Genomic DNA, 25,128 nt, shown 5'->3' with positions numbered 1-25,128 from the left:
TTTTCTTTCAAGTTTTTGTGTTTTTAACGAGACAATAATCACATCTTGCTTTTGTGTTAAGAAAATGTCTTTGCTTCATGCCTCCTAATAAAGGGGTAAAAAAGAAATGCCTGTAACCTAGATTTTCAAAATGCTGCAAACTGCCTAATCCAACTATTTCATTTTGTAGTATTTTGAATCCTATATTATTTACTTTTTAGCCTTCCTAGGGAGTGTGTGACATGCACAATTTTTTTTAAACAAAAGCAAAAGTTGTTGAAAGGTACAGTAAGGTACATTCAGATAGAGCATGCAATTAGCCCCATCTTGCCTTTTCGTCATGCAAGGGGATCACCGTTAAAGAGCTGTTTCACAACCCCCGCACTTCAAGGCCGAGGATCCATTGGTGGCCTAGTGGGTGGAATTCCCAGGCTTACTGGGAGTGCCGGTGATGTCACCACATCACAAAGGGGCTGAGCCAGGAAGCTCAGTGTAGCTGGTAGGGAGCTAGATGAAAATTATGGAGAAAGCCGACTCTAATCAAGTCCCTAGTCACCAACCCAACGGGCTAGTGAAAGAGTTCACTTATTACTCAGGAACGTCTCCGGAATTAAGAGCTCCGAGGCAGATACTCCTGAGAAAACAAATCAATTTAATGGTACACCTTTATCAACCTCGGAAGAAAGAAGGTCTGGGTCGGCCCTGCCAGGAGTAGAGCCTGAGATCTTGGATCCTTTAACAGGCATCTATAGTCAAGGCATGTACCATCCAGTAACTGAACATGCATAACCACAGATTCTCAGATGAAATTAAACAAAGAAATTATGTCCAATGACCAATGCCTTCAAACTCTGAGGCACTGGAAGACCAAATAGTAGAAAGCCAAAAGAAGGCAAGAGGAAGACATCCTCTAATTTCTGTCTGACAAAAGTAAATACATAGGAAGCAACTAATATGGATCCAAAGAACTACCCCTGTAGTTAAAACCAGGGAACTCATTCAGATTCACTTCCATCTGCGGAATGAGAAGACAACAAGGTCTCTGTATAATAGTTTGCTTGAAGGAAAAAGGACTCCTGAATCATTATGACTTCCAGAAGACACCACAGCAATATAGCTCTCTTTGATAGCCATGGCAAGGCCAAAGGAAAGACTGTTTCCGTTCGATAAACTTATTAGGGAGACACTTTAGATCTATCATATGATGAAACCTAGACCCTGTTCCTCAACAGGAACTGGAATAATCCCTCCCAATGAAGAAAAGACCGAAATACTAAAAAAATGCCTCATAGTTATCTGGCTTACCGATAAACTAATAGATGGAAAACAGTCTCAGGGAGGAAGAAAGACTACTATGTAGTAACTAGGGATGGGCGAATGTGCAAATTTTCGAATTTCGAATGCAGAACGAATGTTATTACCGAAATTCGAATTCTAAATTCGAATGTCGATAAGAACGAATATTCTTAAAAATTTGAAAATCGAATGTTATTTACAGTTTTCGAATGTCACTTTCGAATTCGAATGTTTATAATTATATCGAATGTCTACATTCGAAATTCGAATTCGAATATAAATTTGAATTTTTCGAATTCGAATATTGCATAATTCGAATATTACATTTAAAAGCATTAGAAATACTATTACAATCTAAATTCGAATTTTTCGAATTCGAATACACGTATTGCATAATTCGAATATTACATTTAAAGAAAAAGCATTAGAAATACTATTACAATCTAAATTCGAATTTTTCGAATTCGAATATTGCATAATTCGAATATTACATTTAAAGAAAAAGCATTAGAAATACTATTACAATCTAAATTCGAATTTTTCGAATTCGAATACACGTATTGCATCATTCGAATTTTACATTTAAAGAAAAAGCATTAGAAATACTATTACAATCTAAATTCAAATTTTTTCGAATTCGAATACACGTATTGCATAATTCGAATATTACATTTAAAGAAAAAGCATTAGAAATACTATTACAATCTAAATTCGAATTTTTCGAATTCGAATACACGTATTGCATCATTCGAATATTACATTTAAAGAAAAAGCATTAGAAATACTATTACAATCTAAATTCAAATTTTTCAAATTCGAATATTGCATAATTCGAATATTACATTTAAAGAAAAAGCATTAGAAATACTATTACAATCTAAATTCGAATTTTTCGAATTCGAATACACGTATTGCATCATTCGAATTTTACATTTAAAGAAAAAGCATTAGAAATACTATTACAATCTAAATTCGAATTTTTCGAATTCGAATACACGTATTGCATAATTCGAATATTACATTTAAAGAAAAAGCATTAGAAATACTATTACAATCTAAATTCGAATTTTTCAAATTCGAATATTGCATAATTCGAATATTACATTTAAAGAAAAAGCATTAGAAATACTATTACAATCTAAATTCGAATTTTTCAAATTCGAATATTGCATAATTCGAATATTACATTTAATGAAAAAGCATTAGAAATACTATTACAATCTAAATTTGAATTTTTCGAATTCGAATATTTTCGAATGTAATCGTAAAATTCGAAACCGAATATTCGAAAATCGAATGTTAGAATGTTATGTAAACATTCGAAATTTGATTAGAACGAACGAATGTGTTAAAATTCGTGCCGTTTTTCGAATGTTGCGAAACATTTGCCCATCCCTAGTAGTAACCCTGAGCTACTATGTCCACGTCCTTGAAGACAAACAGAAAGATACAGCCTCCTACCTGAAATTATCCTGGAATGGGGCAAACTTCAACCATGTTAAAATTCTGGTGTTGACTGTCCCTTTAAAGTGTGCTCCTTCACACCCAGGGATTGAACCTGGGACCTCATCTTCCTGGCCGGTTGCTTTTGCAATGTGCTATCCTTGCAACTGTCTAAAACAGAAATTTCAGAAAAATTCCTGTCAGATCCGGACCGAACACGGTCCTTCTCTTATAAGGAAAACGCCAGAGGCCTGAATGCAGAGGATAAAACCCACTGACATGATTATAGCCACAAAGCCTTGAGGGCTAGCACAACGAGATAGATATCTAGGCTCCCTGCTTGAGGACTAGCATGGTAGCATTAGAAAAAAAGGATGGCTAGCTTAAAAACTTTAATTCTGTTCTGGATCTCCTAATGAATCCCTATCCATTGAACAGACAAGGCTTCGCACCAACAAGATGCCTCACTTGACACAGTGGCAAAACCACATGTCCCTGTAAAAAGCTTAGTCCATTAAAACTGAAGAACATCAATCTCTTTAAAAATCATAATTCCCTTAGCCAGAGTAGAATTGTCCTACTACTATAGGCACCTTGCATATGATATTTTAATGGAGACAAGAAAATGGAAATATTCCATTAAAGATAGGGAACAGGGAAACTTCAAGAGTAGCCCTACCATTCCTGTCCAGCACAGATATATATAGGAAAAAAACTACCAAAAAGGAATCCTATTACCTATAAAGATCACTAGATTTCCTAAAGATTGACAACAACAAACATATCAGAGTCGCTCCAATGCAGCCAGACCCGCTTATAAACACGCACGAGGGTGTGCAGGCTGAAATCTGAAGATACTACTTCCACATCAGATAAAGGATTTATACTGTCTAAATCTGAGATTTTACCCTCAGAGGCTACTGACGTATCCTCCCCATCACACCTACAAGTTGACAATTAGAGTAGCATGAGCGGAACAGAAACCTTACTATCTGAATCACTAATGTTCCTCCTGCGAGCTTCCACTAAAAATAGGAAAAGCAGATAACGCCCCAGATATACAAAAGAAACCTGAGCAGCATTCTGCAGGCAAATAAATCCTCCAGGAGATTATGAGGAACCGCAGGGCACCTTCGGTGACGCCACAGAGGCTTGGGATGTGTAAGTAAAAACTGTTGTAATGCCTACACAGCATCATCCTGGGAAACGTTGGGTTCAGAGGCCACGCAATATCTCCTATCTCAAGAGAACCAGGGAAATAAGAACACACAAAATTGCATACTTTGAAAACCATACAGTGTGTAAAATGATGAATAATGCAAGAAATGTTTTAGAGTCTGGAAATGATGCAGGGACCTCTGAGCCACTGGAGCACTTTGAAAAGAAAAACTGACAAGTCAAAATTTAATTTAAAATAAAAAACAACAACACAGGAATGTAACTTTAAATGCTAATTTAAATAGCAGTGTAAAAAGCAAAGAAAAATTTGTGATGTTTGACACATAATAATCTTGGAACTGACAAGGCACTCCCTCAATAACGTTCTACATATTCCTTATAGGAACAATAGACATCTACAATAAATCGCAAGATTTTAAAAACTTAACATGCGCTGAAAGAAAAATAACTAAGCTCCGTTCTCAGCTGGAGGAGACAGAGAGGCGGGGTCACGTGACTGGACCCGGCAGAAAGTGAAAATGACGCCTCAGATCCTTCTCAGTGAAGAGGGAGGCGGGAGCACAATACAACATGGGAATAAAGCGTGCATCTTTTTCTTTAACACCGCGCTTCATTCTACCATGCGAGAGCAGCATACTGCCCATACAAAAAAAATCAGCAAAACCCTGTGCTAAACAAGTACAGCATCAGAATCGGGCTTGTGTCTGAAAACTAAAACTGCTCCAACTGACAAGGCAGTGTGGCGGTAACTTGCGTTTCCTCTAGGAAACCGCCATCAAACTACGCAGCAGCATAAACAGAGTAAAGCACTACACAAAAGGCTGACCCTGATCACTGCAGTAAAAATGTAACACACACATAAAATAGATAATTTAGAAGATTTGAAAACTCAAAACTATTCGTAAACCCAAAATCAGGGTATCTCTATTAACCCCTAGTCTCCTGTCACCATAGCCTGCATCCTGCCAAAAATATCCTCTAAATGATATATCTGTCCCACATAAATTGTAGAGAAGGCTCCTTAACCCTCTTAGTGCCAGTCTCCCACCCAGAAGACGAAAAGGCACTTACCTGCAGTCTAGCTGTCCGGCAGGAGGACAGCCTACCTAATATTAGAGGATGCCACTCTTCACAGAGATCTGTAGAGAAAAGAAAGACAGAGTAAACTTACTCAGGCTTTCTATACCATGGGCAGCAACAATGTTAGGAAAACACAGCAAAGCACACTTTACAAGTTCCTAACTGCTTTAAAGCCACCACAGCCCTGCTGAAGAGGCTAACATGGAGTACAGCTAGACACAAATTGTGATGGAAGGCCAGAGCAATCATGCCCAGACTTCAAAATAAAAAAAATCTTAATAGAAGAATCTTAATCAGGACACCTCATTACTTCACTCTTCCTTGTCTAAAGGCAAAGAGAATGACTGGGGTTTGTGGGAAGGGAAGTTATACTTAACTCTCTGCTGTGTTGCTCTTTGCCTCCTCCTGCTGGCCAGGAGTGATATTCCCAACAGTAATTGACGATGATCTATGGACTCACCGTGTCATTAGAAAGAAAGTGTTAATTTCTGTACTGTACAATGGGGCCTAATCTATATTATAACCCAGAAAAGCCTGTATGGGCCCCTATTTCACATGTGACTATCCTTGATGACAATTTAGTAAGGTGATCACACTAACAGCAGTGGTCACTGGGCTATATTATCAATATTATTTACTAAAATCTATGCAAAAATTATACGTTTTTTACAGTTTTTGCCGCAGATATCTCACATGCCATAAATTCTAAATGTAATAATGGTATATTGTGGATCTGCTGGGCTTGCTAAAAAAACAATATATAATTTGTGTGGGTCACTCACTGAAATTGGACTTATAATAGGGTTTAAATGTAGGTAACAAAAAAAGCTCAAAATTGGCTTAGCACTTGGGTGTAAAAACTGCTTAGTAGCGAAAGGGTTAAAGAAAAAAAGAAAAAAACTTACATAAATTATCTAATCTGCTTTGTTCTTTTGGTATCCTTTAAAAAAAAAGCTTAAGTAGGGCCAGTAGCAGCAATATGCTACTGGGAGGTAGTAGGTGATTGGTGGCTGCACATATATGCGTCTTGCTCACCCTATGCTATGTTAAGCTAGCACTAAGTAGTTCGTTGTTGCTCCTTTTACAAAGGATAACAGGAGAATGAAGTAAATTTGACCACTGAAGTAAATTGGAAAGTTTCTTAAAATTGCATTACTGGTTTTAAAACCTGTCCTCAGGACTCCCTAACAGGACAGATTTTCAAGATTACCGTGGATGAGAGCAGGTAAAATAACCGTGTTTACTAATCAGATGATTAATTCACCTGTGCTCTAAGTTCAGATATCCTCAAAATCTTCAGGAGGCCTAAAGACAGGTTTAAAATCCAGTGCGCTATATGAATCAAAAAATTATTTGGGTTTCATGTCCTTTTAAAACAAAGCCATCTTTTGTTATTGTAATTATCCAAATGTACTCAATGTGCATCTTTATGTGATGAATGCCCCTGCCAGCTATGCAAATCTAGTGAAGAGGAGGCAGCAATAGGAGACAGATTTGTCTTGCATCTTGAGAGCTCTAGAGATATTTCTAATCTCATGCTGTTTTTCATGGGGGACTAAACCATGTAAATTTATCAAGAGTTGAGACATAAGCACCAGAAGACAACCAGAAGACAACCAGAAGACAACTTAAAAGATACATTTAACTCGAACACTTTCATGCATGTGAAAAAGTACCAAATAAATTATTGCTGAAACAGGAAATTTGCACTTGCAGACAACTAATCTGTAGGAACCAACTGCTCAACAGCGGATAAGGACCCACCTTCCTATTTTATTAGTAGTCAGGGACTCTACTCCACAAGAATGGAACTAGGAGATTTATTCTGGCCAGAAATATTGTTAAAGGGACAGTCTACACCAGAATTTTTATTGTTTTAAAAGATAGATAATCCCTTTATTACCCATTCCCCAGTTTTGCATAACCAACACAGTTCTATTAATATACTGTGAATATCTCTGCAAACTGCCCCTTTATTTCAGTTCTTTTGACAAACTTGCAATTTAGCCAATCAGTGCCTGCTCCCAGATAACTTCACGTGCACAGTATTATCTATATGAAACACGTGAACTAACACCCTCTAGTGGTGAAAAACTGTTAAAATGCATTCTGAAAAGAGGTGGCCTTCAAGGTCTAAGAAATTAGCATATGAACCTCCTAGGCTAAGCTTTCAACTAAGAATGCCAAGAGAACAAACCAAAATTGGTGATAAAAGTAAATTGGAAAATTGTTTAAAATTACATGCTCTATCTGAATCATGAAAGTTTATTTTGGCCTAGACTGTCCCTTTAAACAAATTATTGTACACTTTAAAATAACCAATTTTAAATGCAATTAAGAACAATTTTACTTTAAAGGGACAGTCTACTCCAAAAATGTATTGTTTATCTCAATCCATTTTATACGCTTTTCACAAGACAGAGCTAGTTAATGTATACTATATTGATAACACTGTACTCACTCCTGTGGAGTTGCAAATGACACTGCACTAATTGGCTAAAATGAAAGTTGTAAACAGCCCTGAGATAAAGGGGCAGTCTGCAGATGCTTAGATACAAGGTAATCACAGAGGTAAAAAGTGTATTAATATAACTGTGTTGGTTATACAAAACTGGGGATTGGATAATAAAAAGTATTATCTATCTTTTTAAAACAATTTTGGAATAGACTGTCCCTTTAATGTTCTTTAAAAGGTAGGTAATATTCCTCTTTTTGTATACATATTGCTACATGATCATTTTATCTCTTAAAGGGACATGAGACAGAAACATTTAAGATAGAGAATACAATTTTAAAAAAGTTTCCAATTTACTTCTATTATCAAATTTGCTTTATTCTCTTTAGTCAAGCACAAAATGACAGTAAATAGTGCTGCCATTTAGTGCTCTTGCTAATGTGTAACATTGTTGCAAAATGGCTGCCATATAGTACTGCAGACATATGCACACTCCTGAGCTTACCTTCTTACTTTTCAACAAAGGATAACCAGAAAATGAAGGAGAATTCATAACAGAAATAAATTGGAAAGTTGTTTAAAAGTGCATGTTCTATTTGAATCATGAAAGAAACATTTTGGGTTTATGTCCCTTTAAGGCAATTTTAAGAGGTCAAGTTAAAGGGTTACTACACTGGTGAGCACAACTACAATAGAATAGTTACTATACACCATGTTCTTGCATTTCCACCTGTGCCTGCAGATCACTTCAAAACAGCTCTCATATTTTAAAAAAATGAATGTGTCAGATGCTGAAGCTCCGCCTCTTCATACTGGGCACCGCCATCTTGGAGCTTAGGTATTCTCACATTCTGTGACAGAAGAGTTGCAGAATAGATCTGTGATGTGACCCACTTTTTGGCAGCTGTATCATTTTCTTTGGGTTAGTGTGCATGATACAGCATGTGAGTTTTACATGTTTGTATTTTTAACAGATATACAGAACAATGCAGCCACTGCAAACATGTAAAATAACTCTTTATCCTGCACCCTAACCTGAAGCACATTATACAGTTGTCAAAATCTGTAAATGCACCCTTCTCCTCTCACAGTGTGTATGAATACTTGTGCTCCAAGATGGCAGCTCCCTGTCACAGTGTGTGAGAATACTTGTGCTCCAAGATGGCAGCATCCTCTCACAGTGTGTAAGAATACTTGTGCTCCAAGATGGCAGCTCCCTGTCACAGTGTGTAAGAATACTTGTGCTCCAAGATGGCAGCATCCTCTCACAGTGTGTAAGAATACTTGTGCTCCAAGATGGCAGCATCCTCTCACAGTGTGTGAGAATACTTGTGCTTCAAGATGGCAGCTCCCTGTCACAGTGTGTGAGAATACTTGTGCTCCAAGATGGCAGCTCCCTGTCAGTGTGTAAGAATACTTGTGCTCCAAGATGGCAGCTCCCTGTCACAGTGTGTATGAATACTTGTGCTCCAAGATGGCAGCATCCTCTCACAGTGTGTAAGAATACTTGTGCTCCAAGATGGCAGCTCCCTGTCACAGTGTGTAAGAATACTTGTGCTCCAAGATGGCAGCATCCTCTCACAGTGTGTAAGAATACTTGTGCTCCAAGATGGCAGCATCCTCTCACAGTGTGTAAGAATACTTGTGCTTCAAGATGGCAGCTCCCTGTCACAGTGTGTGAGAATACTTGTGCTCCAAGATGGCAGCTCCCTGTCAGTGTGTAAGAATACTTGTGCTCCAAGATGGCAGCTCCCTGTCAGTGTGTAAGAATACTTGTGCTCCAAGATGGCAGCTCCCTGTCACAGTGTGTAAGAATACTTGTACTCCAAGATGGCAGCTCCCTGTCACAGTGTGTAAGAATACTTGTGCTCCAAGATGGCAGCACCCTGCCACAGTGTGTAAGAATACTTGTGCTCCAAGATGTCAGCACCCTCTCACAGTGTGTATGAATACTTGTGCTCCAAGATGTCAGCACCCTCTCACAGTGTGTATGAATACTTGTGCTCCAAGATGGCAGCTCCCTGTCACAGTGTGTGAGAATACTTGTGCTCCAAGATGGCAGCTCCCTGTCAGTGTGTAAGAATACTTGTGCTCCAAGATGGCAGCTCCCTGTCAGTGTGTAAGAATACTTGTGCTCCAAGATGGCAGCTCCCTGTCACAGTGTGTAAGAATACTTGTGCTCCAAGATGGCAGCACCCTGCCACAGTGTGTAAGAATACTTGTGCTTCAAGATGTCAGCTCCCTCTCACAGTGTGTATGAATACTTGTGCTCCAAGATGTCAGCACCCTGTCACAGTGTGTATGAATACTTGCGCTCCAAGATGTCAGCACCCTCTCACAGTGTGTAAGAATACTTGTGCTCCAAGATGTCAGCTCCCTGTCACAGTGTGTAAAAATACTTGTGCTCCAAGATGGCAGCTCCCTGTCATAGTGTGTAAGAATACTTGTGCTCCAAGATGTCAGCACCCTCTCACAGTGTGTATGAATACTTGTGCTCCAAGATGTCAGCACCCTCTCACAGTGTGTATGAATACTTGTGCTCCAAGATGTCAGCACCCTCTCACAGTGTGTGAGAATACTTGTGCTTCAAGATGGCAGCTCCCTGTCACAGTGTGTATGAATACTTGTGCTCCAAGATGGCAGCACCCTGTCATACTGTGTAAGAATACTTGTGCTTCAAGATGGCAGCTCCCTCTCACATTGGGCAAGAATACTTGTGGTCCAAGATGGCAGCACCCTGCCACAGTGTGTGAGAATACTTGTGCTTCAAGATGGCAGCTCCCTCTCACAGTGTGTAAGAATACTTGTGCTTCAAGATGGCAGATCCCTCTCACATTGTGTAAGAATACTTGTGCTTCAAGATGGCAGCTCCCTCTCACATTGTGTAAGAATACTTGTGCTTCAAGATGGCAGCTCCCTGTCACAGTGTGTAAGAATACTTGTGCTCCAAGATGGCAGCTCCCTGTCACAGTGTGTAAGAATACTTGTGCTCCAAGATGGCAGCTCCCTGTCACTGTGTGTAAGAATACTTGTGCTCCAAGATGGCAGCACCCTGCCACAGTGTGTAAGAATACTTGTGCTTCAAGATGTCAGCTCCCTCTCACAGTGTGTATGAATACTTGTGCTCCAAGATGTCAGCACCCTCTCACAGTGTGTATGAATACTTGTGCTCCAAGATGTCAGCACCCTCTCACAGTGTGTATGAATACTTGTGCTCCAAGATGGCAGCTCCCTGTCACAGTGTGTGAGAATACTTGTGCTCCAAGATGGCAGCTCCCTGTCAGTGTGTAAGAATACTTGTGCTCCAAGATGGCAGCACCCTGCCACAGTGTGTAAGAATACTTGTGCTTCAAGATGTCAGCTCCCTCTCACAGTGTGTATGAATACTTGTGCTCCAAGATGTCAGCACCCTCTCACAGTGTGTATGAATACTTGTGCTCCAAGATGTCAGCACCCTGTCACAGTGTGTATGAATACTTGTGCTCCAAGATGTCAGCACCCTCTCACAGTGTGTATGAATACTTGTGCTCCAAGATGTCAGCACCCTCTCACAGTGTGTAAGAATACTTGTGCTCCAAGATGTCAGCTCCCTGTCACAGTGTGTAAGAATACTTGTGCTCCAAGATGTCAGCTCCCTGTCACAGTGTGTAAGAATACTTGTGCTCCAAGATGGCAGCTCCCTGTCACAGTGTGTAAGAATACTTGTGCTCCAAGATGTCAGCACCCTGTCACAGTGTGTAAGAATACTTGTGCTCCAAGATGTCAGCACCCTCTCACAGTGTGTAAGAATACTTGTGCTCCAAGATGTCAGCACCCTGTCACAGTGTGTAAGAATACTTGTGCTTCAAGATGTCAGCACCCTGTCACAGTGTGTAAGAATACTTGTGCTCCAAGATGGCAGCTCCCTGTCACAGTGTGTAAGAATACTTGTGCTCCAAGATGTCAGCACCCTCTCACAGTGTGTATGAATACTTGTGCTCCAAGATGTCAGCACCCTCTCACAGTGTGTATGAATACTTGTGCTCCAAGATGTCAGCACCCTCTCACAGTGTGTGAGAATACTTGTGCTTCAAGATGGCAGCTCCCTGTCACAGTGTGTAAGAATACTTGTGCTCCAAGATGGCAGCTCCCTGTCACAGTGTGTAAGAATACTTGTGCTCCAAGATGTCAGCACCCTCTCACAGTGTGTATGAATACTTGTGCTCCAAGATGTCAGCACCCTCTCACAGTGTGTATGAATACTTGTGCTCCAAGATGTCAGCACCCTCTCACAGTGTGTGAGAATACTTGTGCTTCAAGATTGCAGCTCCCTGTCACAGTGTGTAAGAATACTTGTGCTTCAAGATGGCAGCTCCCTCTCACATTGTGTAAGAATACTTGTGCTTCAAGATGGCAGCTCCCTCTCACATTGTGTAAGAATACTTGTGCTTCAAGATGTCAGCACCCTGTCACAGTGTGTAAGAATACTTGTGCTCCAAGATGGCAGCTCCCTGTCACAGTGTGTAAGAATACTTGTGCTCCAAGATGGCAGCTCCCTGTCACAGTGTGTAAGAATACTTGTGCTCCAAGATGTCAGCACCCTCTCACAGTGTGTATGAATACTTGTGCTCCAAGATGTCAGCACCCTGTCACAGTGTGTAAGAATACTTGTGCTCCAAGATGTCAGCACCCTCTCACAGTGTGTAAGAATACTTGTGCTCCAAGATGTCAGCACCCTGTCACAGTGTGTATGAATACTTGTGCTCCAAGATGTCAGCACCCTCTCACAGTGTGTATGAATACTTGTGCTCCAAGATGTCAGCACCCTCTCACAGTGTGTGAGAATACTTGTGCTTCAAGATGGCAGCTCCCTGTCACAGTGTGTAAGAATACTTGTGCTCCAAGATGGCAGCTCCCTGTCACAGTGTGTAAGAATACTTGTGCTCCAAGATGGCAGCTCCCTGTCACAGTGTGTAAGAATACTTGTGCTCCAAGATGTCAGCACCCTCTCACAGTGTGTATGAATACTTGTGCTCCAAGATGTCAGCACCCTCTCACAGTGTGTATGAATACTTGTGCTCCAAGATGTCAGCACCCTCTCACAGTGTGTGAGAATACTTGTGCTTCAAGATGGCAGCTCCCTGTCACAGTGTGTAAGAATACTTGTGCTCCAAGATGGCAGCTCCCTGTCACAGTGTGTAAGAATACTTGTGCTCCAAGATGTCAGCACCCTCTCTCAGTGTGTATGAATACTTGTGCTCCAAGATGTCAGCACCCTCTCACAGTGTGTATGAATACTTGTGCTCCAAGATGTCAGCACCCTCTCACAGTGTGTGAGAATACTTGTGCTTCAAGATTGCAGCTCCCTGTCACAGTGTGTAAGAATACTTGTGCTTCAAGATGGCAGCTCCCTCTCACATTGTGTAAGAATACTTGTGCTTCAAGATGGCAGCTCCCTCTCACATTGTGTAAGAATACTTGTGCTTCAAGATGTCAGCACCCTGTCACAGTGTGTAAGAATACTTGTGCTCCAAGATGGCAGCTCCCTGTCACAGTGTGTAAGAATACTTGTGCTCCAAGATGGCAGCTCCCTGTCACAGTGTGTAAGAATACTTGTGCTCCAAGATGTCAGCACCCTCTCACAGTGTGTATGAATACTTGTGCTCCAAGATGTCAGCACCCTGTCACAGTGTGTAAGAATACTTGTGCTCCAAGATGTCAGCACCCTCTCACAGTGTGTAAGAATACTTGTGCTCCAAGATGTCAGCACCCTGTCACAGTGTGTAAGAATACTTGTGCTCCAAGATGGCAGCTCCCTGTCACAGTGTGTAAGAATACTTGTGCTCCAAGATGTCAGCACCCTCTCACAGTGTGTATGAATACTTGTGCTCCAAGATGTCAGCACCCTCTCACAGTGTGTGAGAATACTTGTGCTTCAAGATGGCAGCTCCCTCTCACATTGTGTAAGAATACTTGTGCTTCAAGATGGCAGCTCCCGGTCACAGTGTGTAAGAATACTTGTGCTCCAAGATGGCAGCACCCTGTCATACTGTGTAAGAATACTTGTGCTTCAAGATGGCAGCTCCCTCTCACATTGGGCAAGAATACTTGTGGTCCAAGATGGCAGCACCCTGCCACAGTGTGTGAGAATACTTGTGCTTCAAGATGGCAGCTCCCTGTCACAGTGTGTGAGAATACTTGTGCTTCAAGATGGCAGCTTCCTGTCACAGTGTGTGAGAATACTTGTGCTCCAAGATGTCAGCACCCTCTCACAGTGTGTAAGAATACTTGTGCTTCAAGATGTCAGCTCCCTGTCACAGTGTGTAAGAATACTTGTGCTTCAAGATGGCAGCATCCTGTCACAGTGTGTAAGAATACTTGTGCTTCAAGATGGCAGCTCCCTGTCACAGTGTGTGAGAATACTTGTGCTTCAAGATGGCAGCTCCCTGTCACAGTGTGTGAGAATACTTGTGCTTCAAGATGGCAGCTCCCTGTCACAGTGTGTGAGAATACTTGTGCTTCAAGATGGCAGCACCCTGTCACAGTGTGTAAGAATACTTGTGCTTCAAGATGGCAGCTCCCTGTCACAGTGTGTAAGAATACTTGTGCTTCAAGATGGCAGCACCCAGTATGAAGATGCAGAGTTTCACCATCTGGCAGCTTTAAGGGGATAAAATAGAAGAACAGCTACAGGAATAGGAGGGAAAGTGAAAGCATAGTGATTGGTAACCTTGTGCCCAGCTGTTTAATATCCCTTTAAACAAATCAAATAGAAAATGATGTCAAAAGCACAACAATGCTCACAATTTAAATGTGGAATAAAGTGAAATATGATATAGGCCAAGGACAATACAGTGAAACCACTGGGTAATGTAATCCATCTGCATCACTCCGGCCACTTCTTACTGCAAAAGGTGACCTTGTATAGGATGATAAGAGGAAATACAAAGGACTGTAAAAGGTAAACAAATTGCACAGAGTAGTGAGAGGTATGTCACATGATCATAGACATAGAAAGACCTTTAACAAGTAACCGCAAAAACATTTTTCAGTATTATGTCTAACAAGTCAAACCAGTGGGTCTACAAGATACAGAACCATATACAAGCTTTTAGCAAAACACAATTGTTTTTAAAGTAGCAAGAAAGATGCTAAGGAGCGCCTAATATATGTTAAGGCAAGGATAGTATTATTTATTTACAAGGATATTAGATAAATTACAAATTTATATTACAATAGCTAAATATCATGGATCCATGATACTATACAACAGTAAACTCATACACCAATAAAATAAACCAATAAAATAATTTATAAAATCGCACAGACTAATATCAGTATTGGTATTGCCCAAATGAGTGACAATCGACTGATGACAATACTATTGCACCAACCAATGACAATGTTGTAACTCAGGTTACCAATGTGGAGATCCTAAAAAATATTTAAGATCAAATCATATAAGGTAGAACGAATACTATGAGGTTAAAAACAATTTCTAAGTCATATAAGAAAATACAACAAATAAGTCAACCTTAGGTTTACCTAAAAGGTTCAAAAATAGGTGTATACACAAATGTGAAAAAATGGTAATAAATGTGAAAAAATATGAAAAAATGTCTAGAAACCATTCTTGAAGTTGTTACAGGTATTGAAGTTATATAGTTTATTTCAGTATATCATTTTACCCTTGACTCTTAAAAGAACAATTTGTTTATCTATACAATGGTATTGTGTTATACGGTATTATTCAGTAGTAAAACAAAAACAACTTCCTTGCCAATCAATAATTATGTTTATGGAATGTCAGTGAATATTTTCTCCATGCAATACACATATTTCATATATTAAGTGTGAAATGAGCCAACATATTTATTATACTTCTGTTTCTCTCATACAGACACTATAAAAATATAGATGTGAGTTATATGCACGAGTCCTACCCCCCCCCCCCCCACACACACACTTGCAAGCTAAATTCATTACTATTAAATCAACTCCTGAAAAGGAGCAACTATCAAGAGTGTGTAAATGAAGGCTGAAGCCAATAGTGTCTTCCTAATAGAACATATATCAGGAAAGAAATTTACCATGTTACACCATCTCGTACTGATTTGCAGTGATAAACCGGGAGAGACAGCACGCTAGAAGCATTCCAATCAGCTGGAAGATAAGGAAATATAAGGTGCACGTTAGACAATTCACAAAAACATGTTCAATAAACTCTGACAAGATTTTTCTTAGCAGGAATTGTAGAACAATTTGTGCAATTTCACTCATGTATAACTTAATCTATAGAATAATAGCATTGCAGTGTATATATAAGATATGGCATTGGAGTGACAATGCACTGTCTGTATATGTCGCTAACAATACAATTACAAGGGTATTATACATTTTTAGGGTTGGTTTGATCACAGTGATTTTGCTGCACAAGAAAAATATCACCTGTATAAATCCATCTGCTAATATCAGTGTAAATGAATCTGTTATTATTTAATGCATTACACAATTACATATGAAATACATTTGCTTCCACTTAAAACATATTTACTGAAACATTGGTTGCTTTTCCATAGGAAATCACATGCAAGAAAAAAATGCATTTCTGCAGCATATTTCTCATTCTCTATCACTATTTCTGATTTTACTTCCATCAATGTATTGTTTAACTACAGATTCTACTTTTTACCCCAAGCATAAGAGGGCAGGAGGGGTAGCTGGCATCATCACTATGCACAGTGCCAGCACTCATTGTGCATATGCCAACAGCATGCTAATATCTATGCCACTGTTCCCCTGTAAATGTGGGGTTGATCATCTAAATAACATGTCTATGTAAACTCCACACCCTTGAATATATATATATTTATTTATTGTTATATATTTTCAGCAATAATAAAAAACTAAATTTATGCTTACCTGATAAATTTATTTCTCTTGTGGTGTATCCAGTCCACGGGTTCATCCATTACTTGTGGGATATTCTCCTTCCCAACAGGAAGCTGCAAGAGGACACCCACAGCAGAGCTGTCTATATAGCTCCTCCCCTAACTGCCACCCCCAGTCATTCGACCGAAGACAAGCAAGAAAAAAGGAGAAACTATAGGGTGCAGTGGTGACTGTAGTTTAAAATAAAAAACACCTGCCTAAAAATGACAGGGCGGGCCGTGGTCTGGATACACCACAAGAGAAATAAATTTATCAGGTAAGCATAAATTTTGTTTTCTCTTGTTAAGGTGTATCCAGTCCACGGGTTCATCCATTACTTGTGGGATACCAATACCAAAGCTTTAGGACACGGATGAAGGGTGGGACAAGGCAGGCCCGTAAACGGAAGGCACCACTGCCTGTAAGACCTTTCTCCCAAAAATAGCCTCCGAAGAAGCAAAAGTATTGAATTTGTAGAATTTAGAAAAAGTATGAAGCGAAGACAAAGTCGCCGCCTTACAAATCTGTTCAACAGAGGCCTCATTTTTAAAAGCCCATGTGGAAACTACCGCTCTAGTGGAATGAGCTGTAATTTTTTCAGGAGGCTGCTGTCCAGCAGTCTCATTAGCTAAGCGTATTATACTTCTTAGCCAAAAAGATAGAGAAGTTGCCGAAGCCTTTTGGCCTCTCCTCTGTCCAGAGTAGACAACAAACAAAGCAGATGTTTGACGAAAGTCCTTCGTAGCTTGTAAATAAAACTTTAAAGCACAAACCACATCCAGATTGTGTAAAAGACGTTCCTTCTTTGAGGAAGGATTAGGACATAATGAAGGAACAACAATCTCCTGATTGATGTTCTTATTAGATACTACCTTAGGAAGAAACCCAGGTTTGGTACGCAAAACTACCTTATCTGCATGGAAAATCAGATAAGGGGAATCACAATGTAAAGCAGATAACTCCGAAACTCTTAGAGCCGAGGAGATAGCCACTAAAAACAGAACTTTCCAAGATAAAAGTTTAATATCTATGGAAAGCAGAGGTTCAAACGGAACCCCTTGAAGAACCTTAAGAACTAAATTTAAACTCCATGGCGGAGCAACAGGTTTAAACACAGACTTAATTCTAACTAAAGCCTGACAAAACGCCTGAACATCTGGAACCTCAGCCAGACGTTTGTGCAAAAGAATAGACAGAGCAGAAATCTGTCCCTTTAAGGAACTAGCAGACAATCCTTTCTCCAATCCCTCCTGGAGAAAGGATAAGATTCTAGGAATCCTGACTTTACTCCATGAGTAACCTTTGGATTCACACCAATGAAGATATTTACACCATATCTTATGATAGATTTTCCTGGTGACAGGCTTTCGAGCCTGAATTAAGGTATCAATGACCGACTCTGAAAAACCACACTTTGATAGAATCAAGCGTTCAATCTCCAAGCAGTCAGACGCAGAGAAATTAGATTTGGATGTTTGAAAGGACCCTGAAGTAGAAGGTCCTGTCTCAGCGGCAGAGTCCATGGTGGAAAGGATGACATGTCCACCAGATCTGCATACCAAGTCCTGCGTGGCCACGCAGGAGCTATCAAAATCACTGAAGCTCCCTCCTGCTTGATCTTGGCAATCAGACGAGGGAGCAGACTAAACGGTGGAAACACATAAGCCAGGCTGAAGGACTAGGGCGCTGCTAGAGCATCTATCAGCGCTGCCTTGGGATCCCTGGACCTGGACCCGTAACAAGGAAGCTTGGCATTCTGACAAGACGCCATGAGATCCAGTTCTTGTTTGCCCCATAGATGAATCAACTGGGCAAATACCTCCGGATGGAGTTCCCACTCCCCCGGATGAAAAGTCTGCCGACTTAAAAAATCCGCCTCCCAGTTCTCTACTCCTGGGATATGGATAGCTGAGAGATGGCAAGAGTGAACCTCTGCCCATAGAATTATCTTTGAAACCTCCAACATCGCCAGGGGGCTCCTTGTACCCCCCTGATGGTTGATATAGGCTACAGTCGTGATGTTGTCTGACTGAAATCTGATGAACCTGACCACAGCTAGCTGAGGCCAAGCCTGAAGAGCATTGAATATCGCTCTTAGTTCCAGAATGTTTATCGGAAGGAGGGCTTCCTCCAGAGTCCACGAACCCTGAGCCTTCAGGGAGTTCCAGACTGCGCCCCAGCCCAGAAGGCTGGCATCTGTTGTCACTATAGTCCATTCTGGCCTGCGGAAGCTCATTCCCCTGGACAGATGGACCCGAGAAAGCCACCAGAGAAGAGAATCTCTGGTCTCTTGATCCAGATTTAGCAGAGGGGACAAATCTGTGTAATCCCCATTCCACTGATTGAGCATGCAAAGTTGCAGTGGTCTGAGATGTAGGCGGGCAAACGGAACTATGTCCATTGCCGCTACCATTAAGCCGATTACTTCCATACACTGAGCCACTGATGGCTGAAAAGTGGAATAAAGAGCACGGCAGGAAGTTAGAAGCTTTGACAACCTGACCTCTGTCAGAAAAATCTTCATTTCTACTGAATCTATCAGAGTTCCTAGGAAGGAAACTCTTGTGAGAGGGGAGAGAGAACTCCCCTCTTCCACCCGTGAGACCTCAGAAAGGCCAGAACAATGTCCGTATGGGACTTCAAACCGCTAAGATCATCAAACCTCCAGGCAGAATTCTTCTTCCAATTTCTGCCTGAGAGTAAAAAAACAGTACAACGCCAGTACCGTTTAAAAATAAACTTTTGATTGAAGGTAAAAAACTACACTAATTCACCACATCTCTCTTGATACTTCCTTTCTTGTCGAGAGCTGCAAGAGAATGACTGGGGGTGGCAGTTAGGGGAGGAGCTATATAGACAGCTCTGCTGTGGGTGTCCTCTTACAGCTTCCTGTTGGGAAGGAGAATATCCCACAAGTAATGGATGAACCCGTGGACTGGATACACCTTTACAAGAGAAAAAAAACACACAGACAAACAATAATAGAGATGACATTCAGTAGTACAAGTTAGGTGATATTTAATCTGCAAATTTGGGGTTTCAGCATTTAAACAATCCAATTTGGGTTGAAGTAACCAAGTCATCTACGTATAAAAAAGTATGCAGGATGAATTCTGACAAGGATAAGAAGTCGTATAGCCCTTCCTGTACTCTGCCCATGGCATCAAAGTTTATAAGGGGCATGGCCCATTCATATTCTGCAAATGTCAGTATTCATAAATAATTAGTGTCAGATCATGTGCAGAGTATATCATCATGATAAAATTAAGTCTTTGGCTACCCTTTCCATATATATATATATATATATATATATATATATATATATATATATATATATATATATATATATACATACATATGTCACACAAAAGATCCGTCAGGGAATGTTCTTTAGGAGAGCACATCTGTTGTTCAATTCTATTTCTTTATATTTACTTCATACTCTGTTGCCTGCCTAGTATAAGCTCAAATCATAAAGCTGAAAGATTTTCTACTTCAGTTTATATTTTTTCTTTATTGGTATCCTCTCCTGTGGATTTATCACGAGCCCAGCTGGTAGATATTACATTGTTGTTGTGGGTAAGAAACCCCCCCCCTACATTTATGACTAATATTCAACTGCTAAACATCCTGAAATGTCTTTCCTGCTGTGAGAAATAAAATTGATTTTTTTTTTGTTATTATTTTATCCAAGCAACATATCTTGTATAGCCCTTGAGATTCAGCCTGCAAGATAAAATCCAATCCAACTTCTCAGTGTTCCTGTGCCAGCTAAATATATGAAAGACCAATTCAAGACACTGAGATTAAAAAGGTACATTAAACATTTGGTTTTGTGTAAAAAATATTCTTTGTCCCACGGTCCCTAGAGGGACCAAAAAGCAAAATCTGTAACCTATGTTTTCAAAATGCTGCAAATTGCCTAAACCAGCTATTTGATTTGCAGCATTTGCATGTTACAGAATTTGCTTTTTGGTGTCTTTAGGGAGTGTGGGACAAAGAACAATTTTTCACACATGCAAGAGGTGTCCTTTTAATACGCACCTAAACATCAGAAAGACAGTTTTTTTTAAATGAATAAATTCTGCTGTTTTATAAGCTCTTTATGGATATTATTGTGCTATAACACAGACACAGAATGAACACTGTAATGCTGTAAACAGAGTGAACTAAGCATAACAAAATGGTGCCAGTCACTTTTCTCGCAATATCAGGATGATTACGGCACTGTTTCAAAATCCTTGGAGCTTGAACTTCATCTCCACAAAGCGCTGTATTAGCGAAGCGCTGTAAAGTGAAGCGCTGTAAAGTGAGGAATACCTGTAGTGCTATTTACACATGCATACTCCTGAGCATACCTACCAGCTTTTCTACAAAGGATACTTAGAGGACAAAGTAATTTCATAATTGTAGTAAATTAAAAAGATTTTTTTTTTTATATATATAGTGCATCGTCTCTGAATCTTGAAAAAAAAAATATCTAACACATTTCATAAACTACTCTTATTAATGCCGTTGTAGAAACTAATTTTCCTGTTAATATTAGTTTTCAGAAAATAGCTGTATTCTACTTCACCATCAATGGTATAAATGTAATTTGTTTAATATATTTGTTTTTACATTGCTTGTTTACATTTGTGAAATAAATTGTATGCTTCTCAATTCTCTCTGCATTCTGATTATTATTATCATTTATTTGTATAGCAAAAGGAGTAAACAATGACAAGGATTTGTGATAAAATATAAAACATAACAAAACTAAACAAATCTAGTACAGGAGGAAGAGGGCCCTGCTCTGGAGAGCTCACAGTCTACAGGTTTAGGGTGCAGAGACATAAGGTTGGGGTAGCTTGTCACATCGGTTGTAGTTGCAGCAGTGAGTCAGGCAGTTCATGTATTAGTTTGGTTAGGATGATAGATGGAGGAGAGATGGTAAGCCTCTCTGAATAGGTGAGTTTTAAAGGAGCGTCTGAAGCTATACAAGGTTGGAGACAGTCTTATGGAGTGGGGTAGAGAGTTCCAGAGGACAGGAGCAGCACATGCAAAGTCTTGGAGACGGGAGAGGGACGTAGAGATAACAGGAGTGTAGAGACATAGGTCAGAGGTTGATCGAAGAGGACGGGATAAGGAATATTTCGACAATGTGTGGGAGGTAGAGTTTCCGGTGAGAAGGCGGAGCTGAAGTTCATGCTGCTCCATGTCGGCGTGGTAGCCGTTGCTAATGATCTTAGCCTTCGTTCTATGCCCCATGGCTGCTAGATACAGAGGGGCCACTAGCTAGGCATAATAATGCCAGCTGAAAGGAAACCTTCAAGGCTGTATATGCCTGCGGATCAAAACCGCTGCTGTGTATTGCTAAAGAACAAGAAAACTAAGAAACATGTGTTAAGTCTCCTGCTAGTATCCGCTACCGAGACTACAAAACTTCCTACCTGACTCGTTGTTGGTTTCAGAGGCTGGAATATTGCCTGAGGGGAGCAGGAGGCTGAGATCCGCGAAAGGTGGAGAGCCGGTGCTGTGAAGGTGCTGGCTGGGGAGTATAAGCCCGGCCGTAGGATCTAATTCCCCCTACTTCCTGGAACACGGAGTCGCTCAGGAAGTGAGAGAGGGTGACGGCGGAGGGATCCGGAAGTCTCGCTCCCCCGGAACAACTTACCCGAGGTGCCGACTGTAACGGTGAGACCGGGGTATTGTGACGAGTGGCGGTGGCGGCCCAAGCCCGCGAAGATTGCAGACCGGGAGGAGGTATCTTTGCATTATATTAATAAGACGCTTCTCACTCTGCATTACCTTGCTGTGTCCCCAATTTTAACTATCCAGATACTGGTGATTCTGAGGGGTTATGGCCCGCTGATAGAGGCAGGTGCCTGGAGAATCGGCCCGAAGTATTACAGGGACACAGGGACATTGCTCCACTCTATGGGGGACATTTGCGGATTTCCCATTAAACTGTTAAATTCTGCTAAGGGTGTGCAGGAGGAGGATATTATTTCTTGCTAAATATATAAACTAACCAGAGACCTGTCCCAAACCTGGGAGTGGGTGAACCCCTGGTCGTTGTCTTTGCTGTCTATAAAAACCCTTTCCAGTCTGAAGAGACCAGGCTCATTTGAAAAAGGGAAGGAAGGAGAGAAAGAGGAAAAAAAAGAGACTGATAAAACTCATATTTTCTCCAGGTTAAGTCAGATATGGTCTAACAACTGTGGTCTGTTTGCCTGTTATCATATTTTTTTTTTTTTCCTCTCTCCTGTTGCCTAATGTTTATAGGATAACATTATTTAATCTGCTCATTTTATTGCATATTGAAATGTATTCCCCTATTTATGTCAATATCTCTATAGAAAGTACTATTCTGAGGGGCATTCAGTGTTTTTTTGTTTTTTTTTGCTCTGAACAAATTGCTCCTGCTAAGTGGTAGCATAGAGGGAGCGAAATCAATAGGGTATCCTGAGGTTGGAGCCCAAGGATAATATATATAGAGGTCACCGGCCTTGAACACTGCACACGATTTTTTTTTTTGATTTTTTTTTATTTTTTTTTGTGTTTTTCACATTTTTTTCAGATAGTTTAAGAAGTAGTCACATTGAGACTCCACTTGAGTCTAAAGAGGAAAGTAGAGAGGTGTAAAAGGACCCAGAGGAAGGAGGTAGAAGGGTAAAGAAAAGGGGAACAGGGAGAAAAATAGGAAAAAAGGGGAAGAAAAGAGGGGTTAAAAAATTCACATCACAAATTTATAGTTTAGTTTTTATGTATCTATTGCTCACAAATTGTTTTTGTTTCATTTAACACGATTGTTTTTGGGTAGTCCACCACATGGAAAAATTTGTATCACTTGGGAAAAATAATTCACCTAAAATGCCGGTGAAATCTAGGGAGAAAAAAAATAATAAATTGGGGGACTCTAATCCAGATATGGCAGCAGAGAATGTAGTAACCCTTATTGATACCCAGGCGCTGATAGGGCAACTTACTGCTATTTTTTCCCCGCAATTTGAGGAAATTAAAAAAGAACTGGGTACTATCTCTACTGAGATGACGACTCTCTCTGCGGAGATTAAGCTATTCTCTGTAAGAATGGGTGAAGCAGAGAGTAGAATCTCCTCAGTCGAGGATAGGTTAACTACTCAAGAAAATACAATTCAATTACAGCAGGGCAAACTAAATAGTATGCAATTGCGCCTGGAGGATCTTGAAGATCGCTCCAGGCGTAATAATATTAGGATTATAGGCTTGCCCGAATCCCCTGAGTTTGAGGACTTAATTAAATTCACCTCCACTACTCTCCCTCAGGCTATTGGTTTACCTGCTCATATCCTCCCTTTAGATATTGAAAGGGCGCACAGAGTGGGTCCTAGAAGAGATTCTACCTCAGGGCCAGTTAAACCTAGGATGTGTGTCTTTAAGGTGCTCAAATTTCAGGATAAGCTGGAGATATTGAAGCAGTTCAGAAAAACTGACTCCTTGAGATTTGGGAATAGCAAGATTCTGCTATTTCAAGACTTCTCCGCAGAGACATCTGCAAGGAGAAGAATGATGGCACCATATTGCTCGCAGCTAATCAGTAAAGGGATAAGGGCCAGTTTATTATATCCGGCTAAAGTCATAGTTGAAAATAAGGGGTCCAAATTCATATTTAATGAAGTCTCAGAAGTCAAAGAATTCTTGAAAAGCTTAGAAAGCTAAGGAAGGTAGTAGGGAGATGGTAAATATAGTGCTTATGACTGTTATATATGCAGCATGTATGGTTTTTTTTTCTTATTCAAATATTGTTGGATTTTTAGCACAGTTGTGTTTAGCTTTTGGTTTTTATTGTGTGTCCACTCACAAAGAGTTTGGAAATTGTCTCTAGAGAGAGCTATGGTAATCTGTGTTATAAATATTGTTTTAGGTTGTTTTGTTCTTTGTTATTCTGTTTTTTTTTTTTTTTCCCTCCCCCCCGCTGTTCCTCTTCCATGCCATTCTGACGTATATATATTTAAACTGAATGGGGGATGTAGGATTTAAAATTCTATCCTGGAATGTGGGAGGGATTTCTTCCCCAAGTAAACGTAAACTAATTATTAAAACACTTGCCAAAGAGAAACCGGGGCTAGTATTCTTACAAGAAACCCATCTGAATAAGGTAGAAGCAGCCAAGCTTAGAATTAAATGGGTTGGTGAAGTAATCTCTTCTTCTGGCCCGCATAAACAACGAGGAGTTGTAGCCTTATTCCATAAAGATCTAGAATATAAAATTATTAATGTGGAGATAGACCCCGCAGCCAGATATATTTTGCTTCAAGTTATGGTTAACAACGTAAAATATATCTGTTGTAATATATATGCCCCCAATAAGTTTTCAGTGAAATTCTGGGAACTGATCCAAAATAAAATATTTCTGTATCAAAGAGAAAATCTTATTATATGTGGAGACTTTAACATGACAATATGTCCAGATTTAGATCGTTTCTCAAATAAGAACTCCAAAGAACACAAGAGAAATGCAAAGTATTTTAAAAAATTCTGTAATAGATTTAGGTTGACCGATATATGGCGTATTCAGAATCCACAAAGGCGAGCTTTCACGTGTGAGTCAAAGGCTCATAGGACATTCTCAAGGATTGATCTTTTTCTATTATCAGAATCCTTGTCGGTATGTCCAGTTAAGGCTGAAATTGGCGAGTTTGTGTTATCTGACCACGCTATCATTTCATTGTCTTTTACAGGAGGAGGAGAGGCTAGGGGTGGCACACCTTTTTTTTCCTTTCCTCGATTCTTGTATGACAACCCCAGGTTCATATCTTGGA

General features: G+C 40.1%; 1 protein-coding gene across 1 annotated transcript in view; it reads right to left on the bottom strand.

Annotated features, from left to right (window-relative positions):
- Positions 1-25,128, bottom strand: part of TSPAN7 (tetraspanin 7) — a 280,527-nt gene that overhangs the window by 1,281 nt on the left and 254,118 nt on the right. The window contains exon 7 of the mRNA XM_053706471.1: positions 15,502-15,574. Within this exon, the coding sequence (XP_053562446.1) occupies positions 15,506-15,574 (69 nt within the window). The 3' untranslated portion in view covers positions 15,502-15,505. The remainder of the gene's footprint in view (positions 1-15,501; positions 15,575-25,128) is intronic.

The sequence above is a fragment of the Bombina bombina genome, chromosome 3 (genome assembly GCF_027579735.1).
Source record: "Bombina bombina isolate aBomBom1 chromosome 3, aBomBom1.pri, whole genome shotgun sequence".
NCBI lineage: Eukaryota > Metazoa > Chordata > Amphibia > Anura > Bombinatoridae > Bombina > Bombina bombina.
Note: the sequence above shows the minus strand (reverse complement) of the source record. Positions and strands in the feature narration are given on the sequence as shown.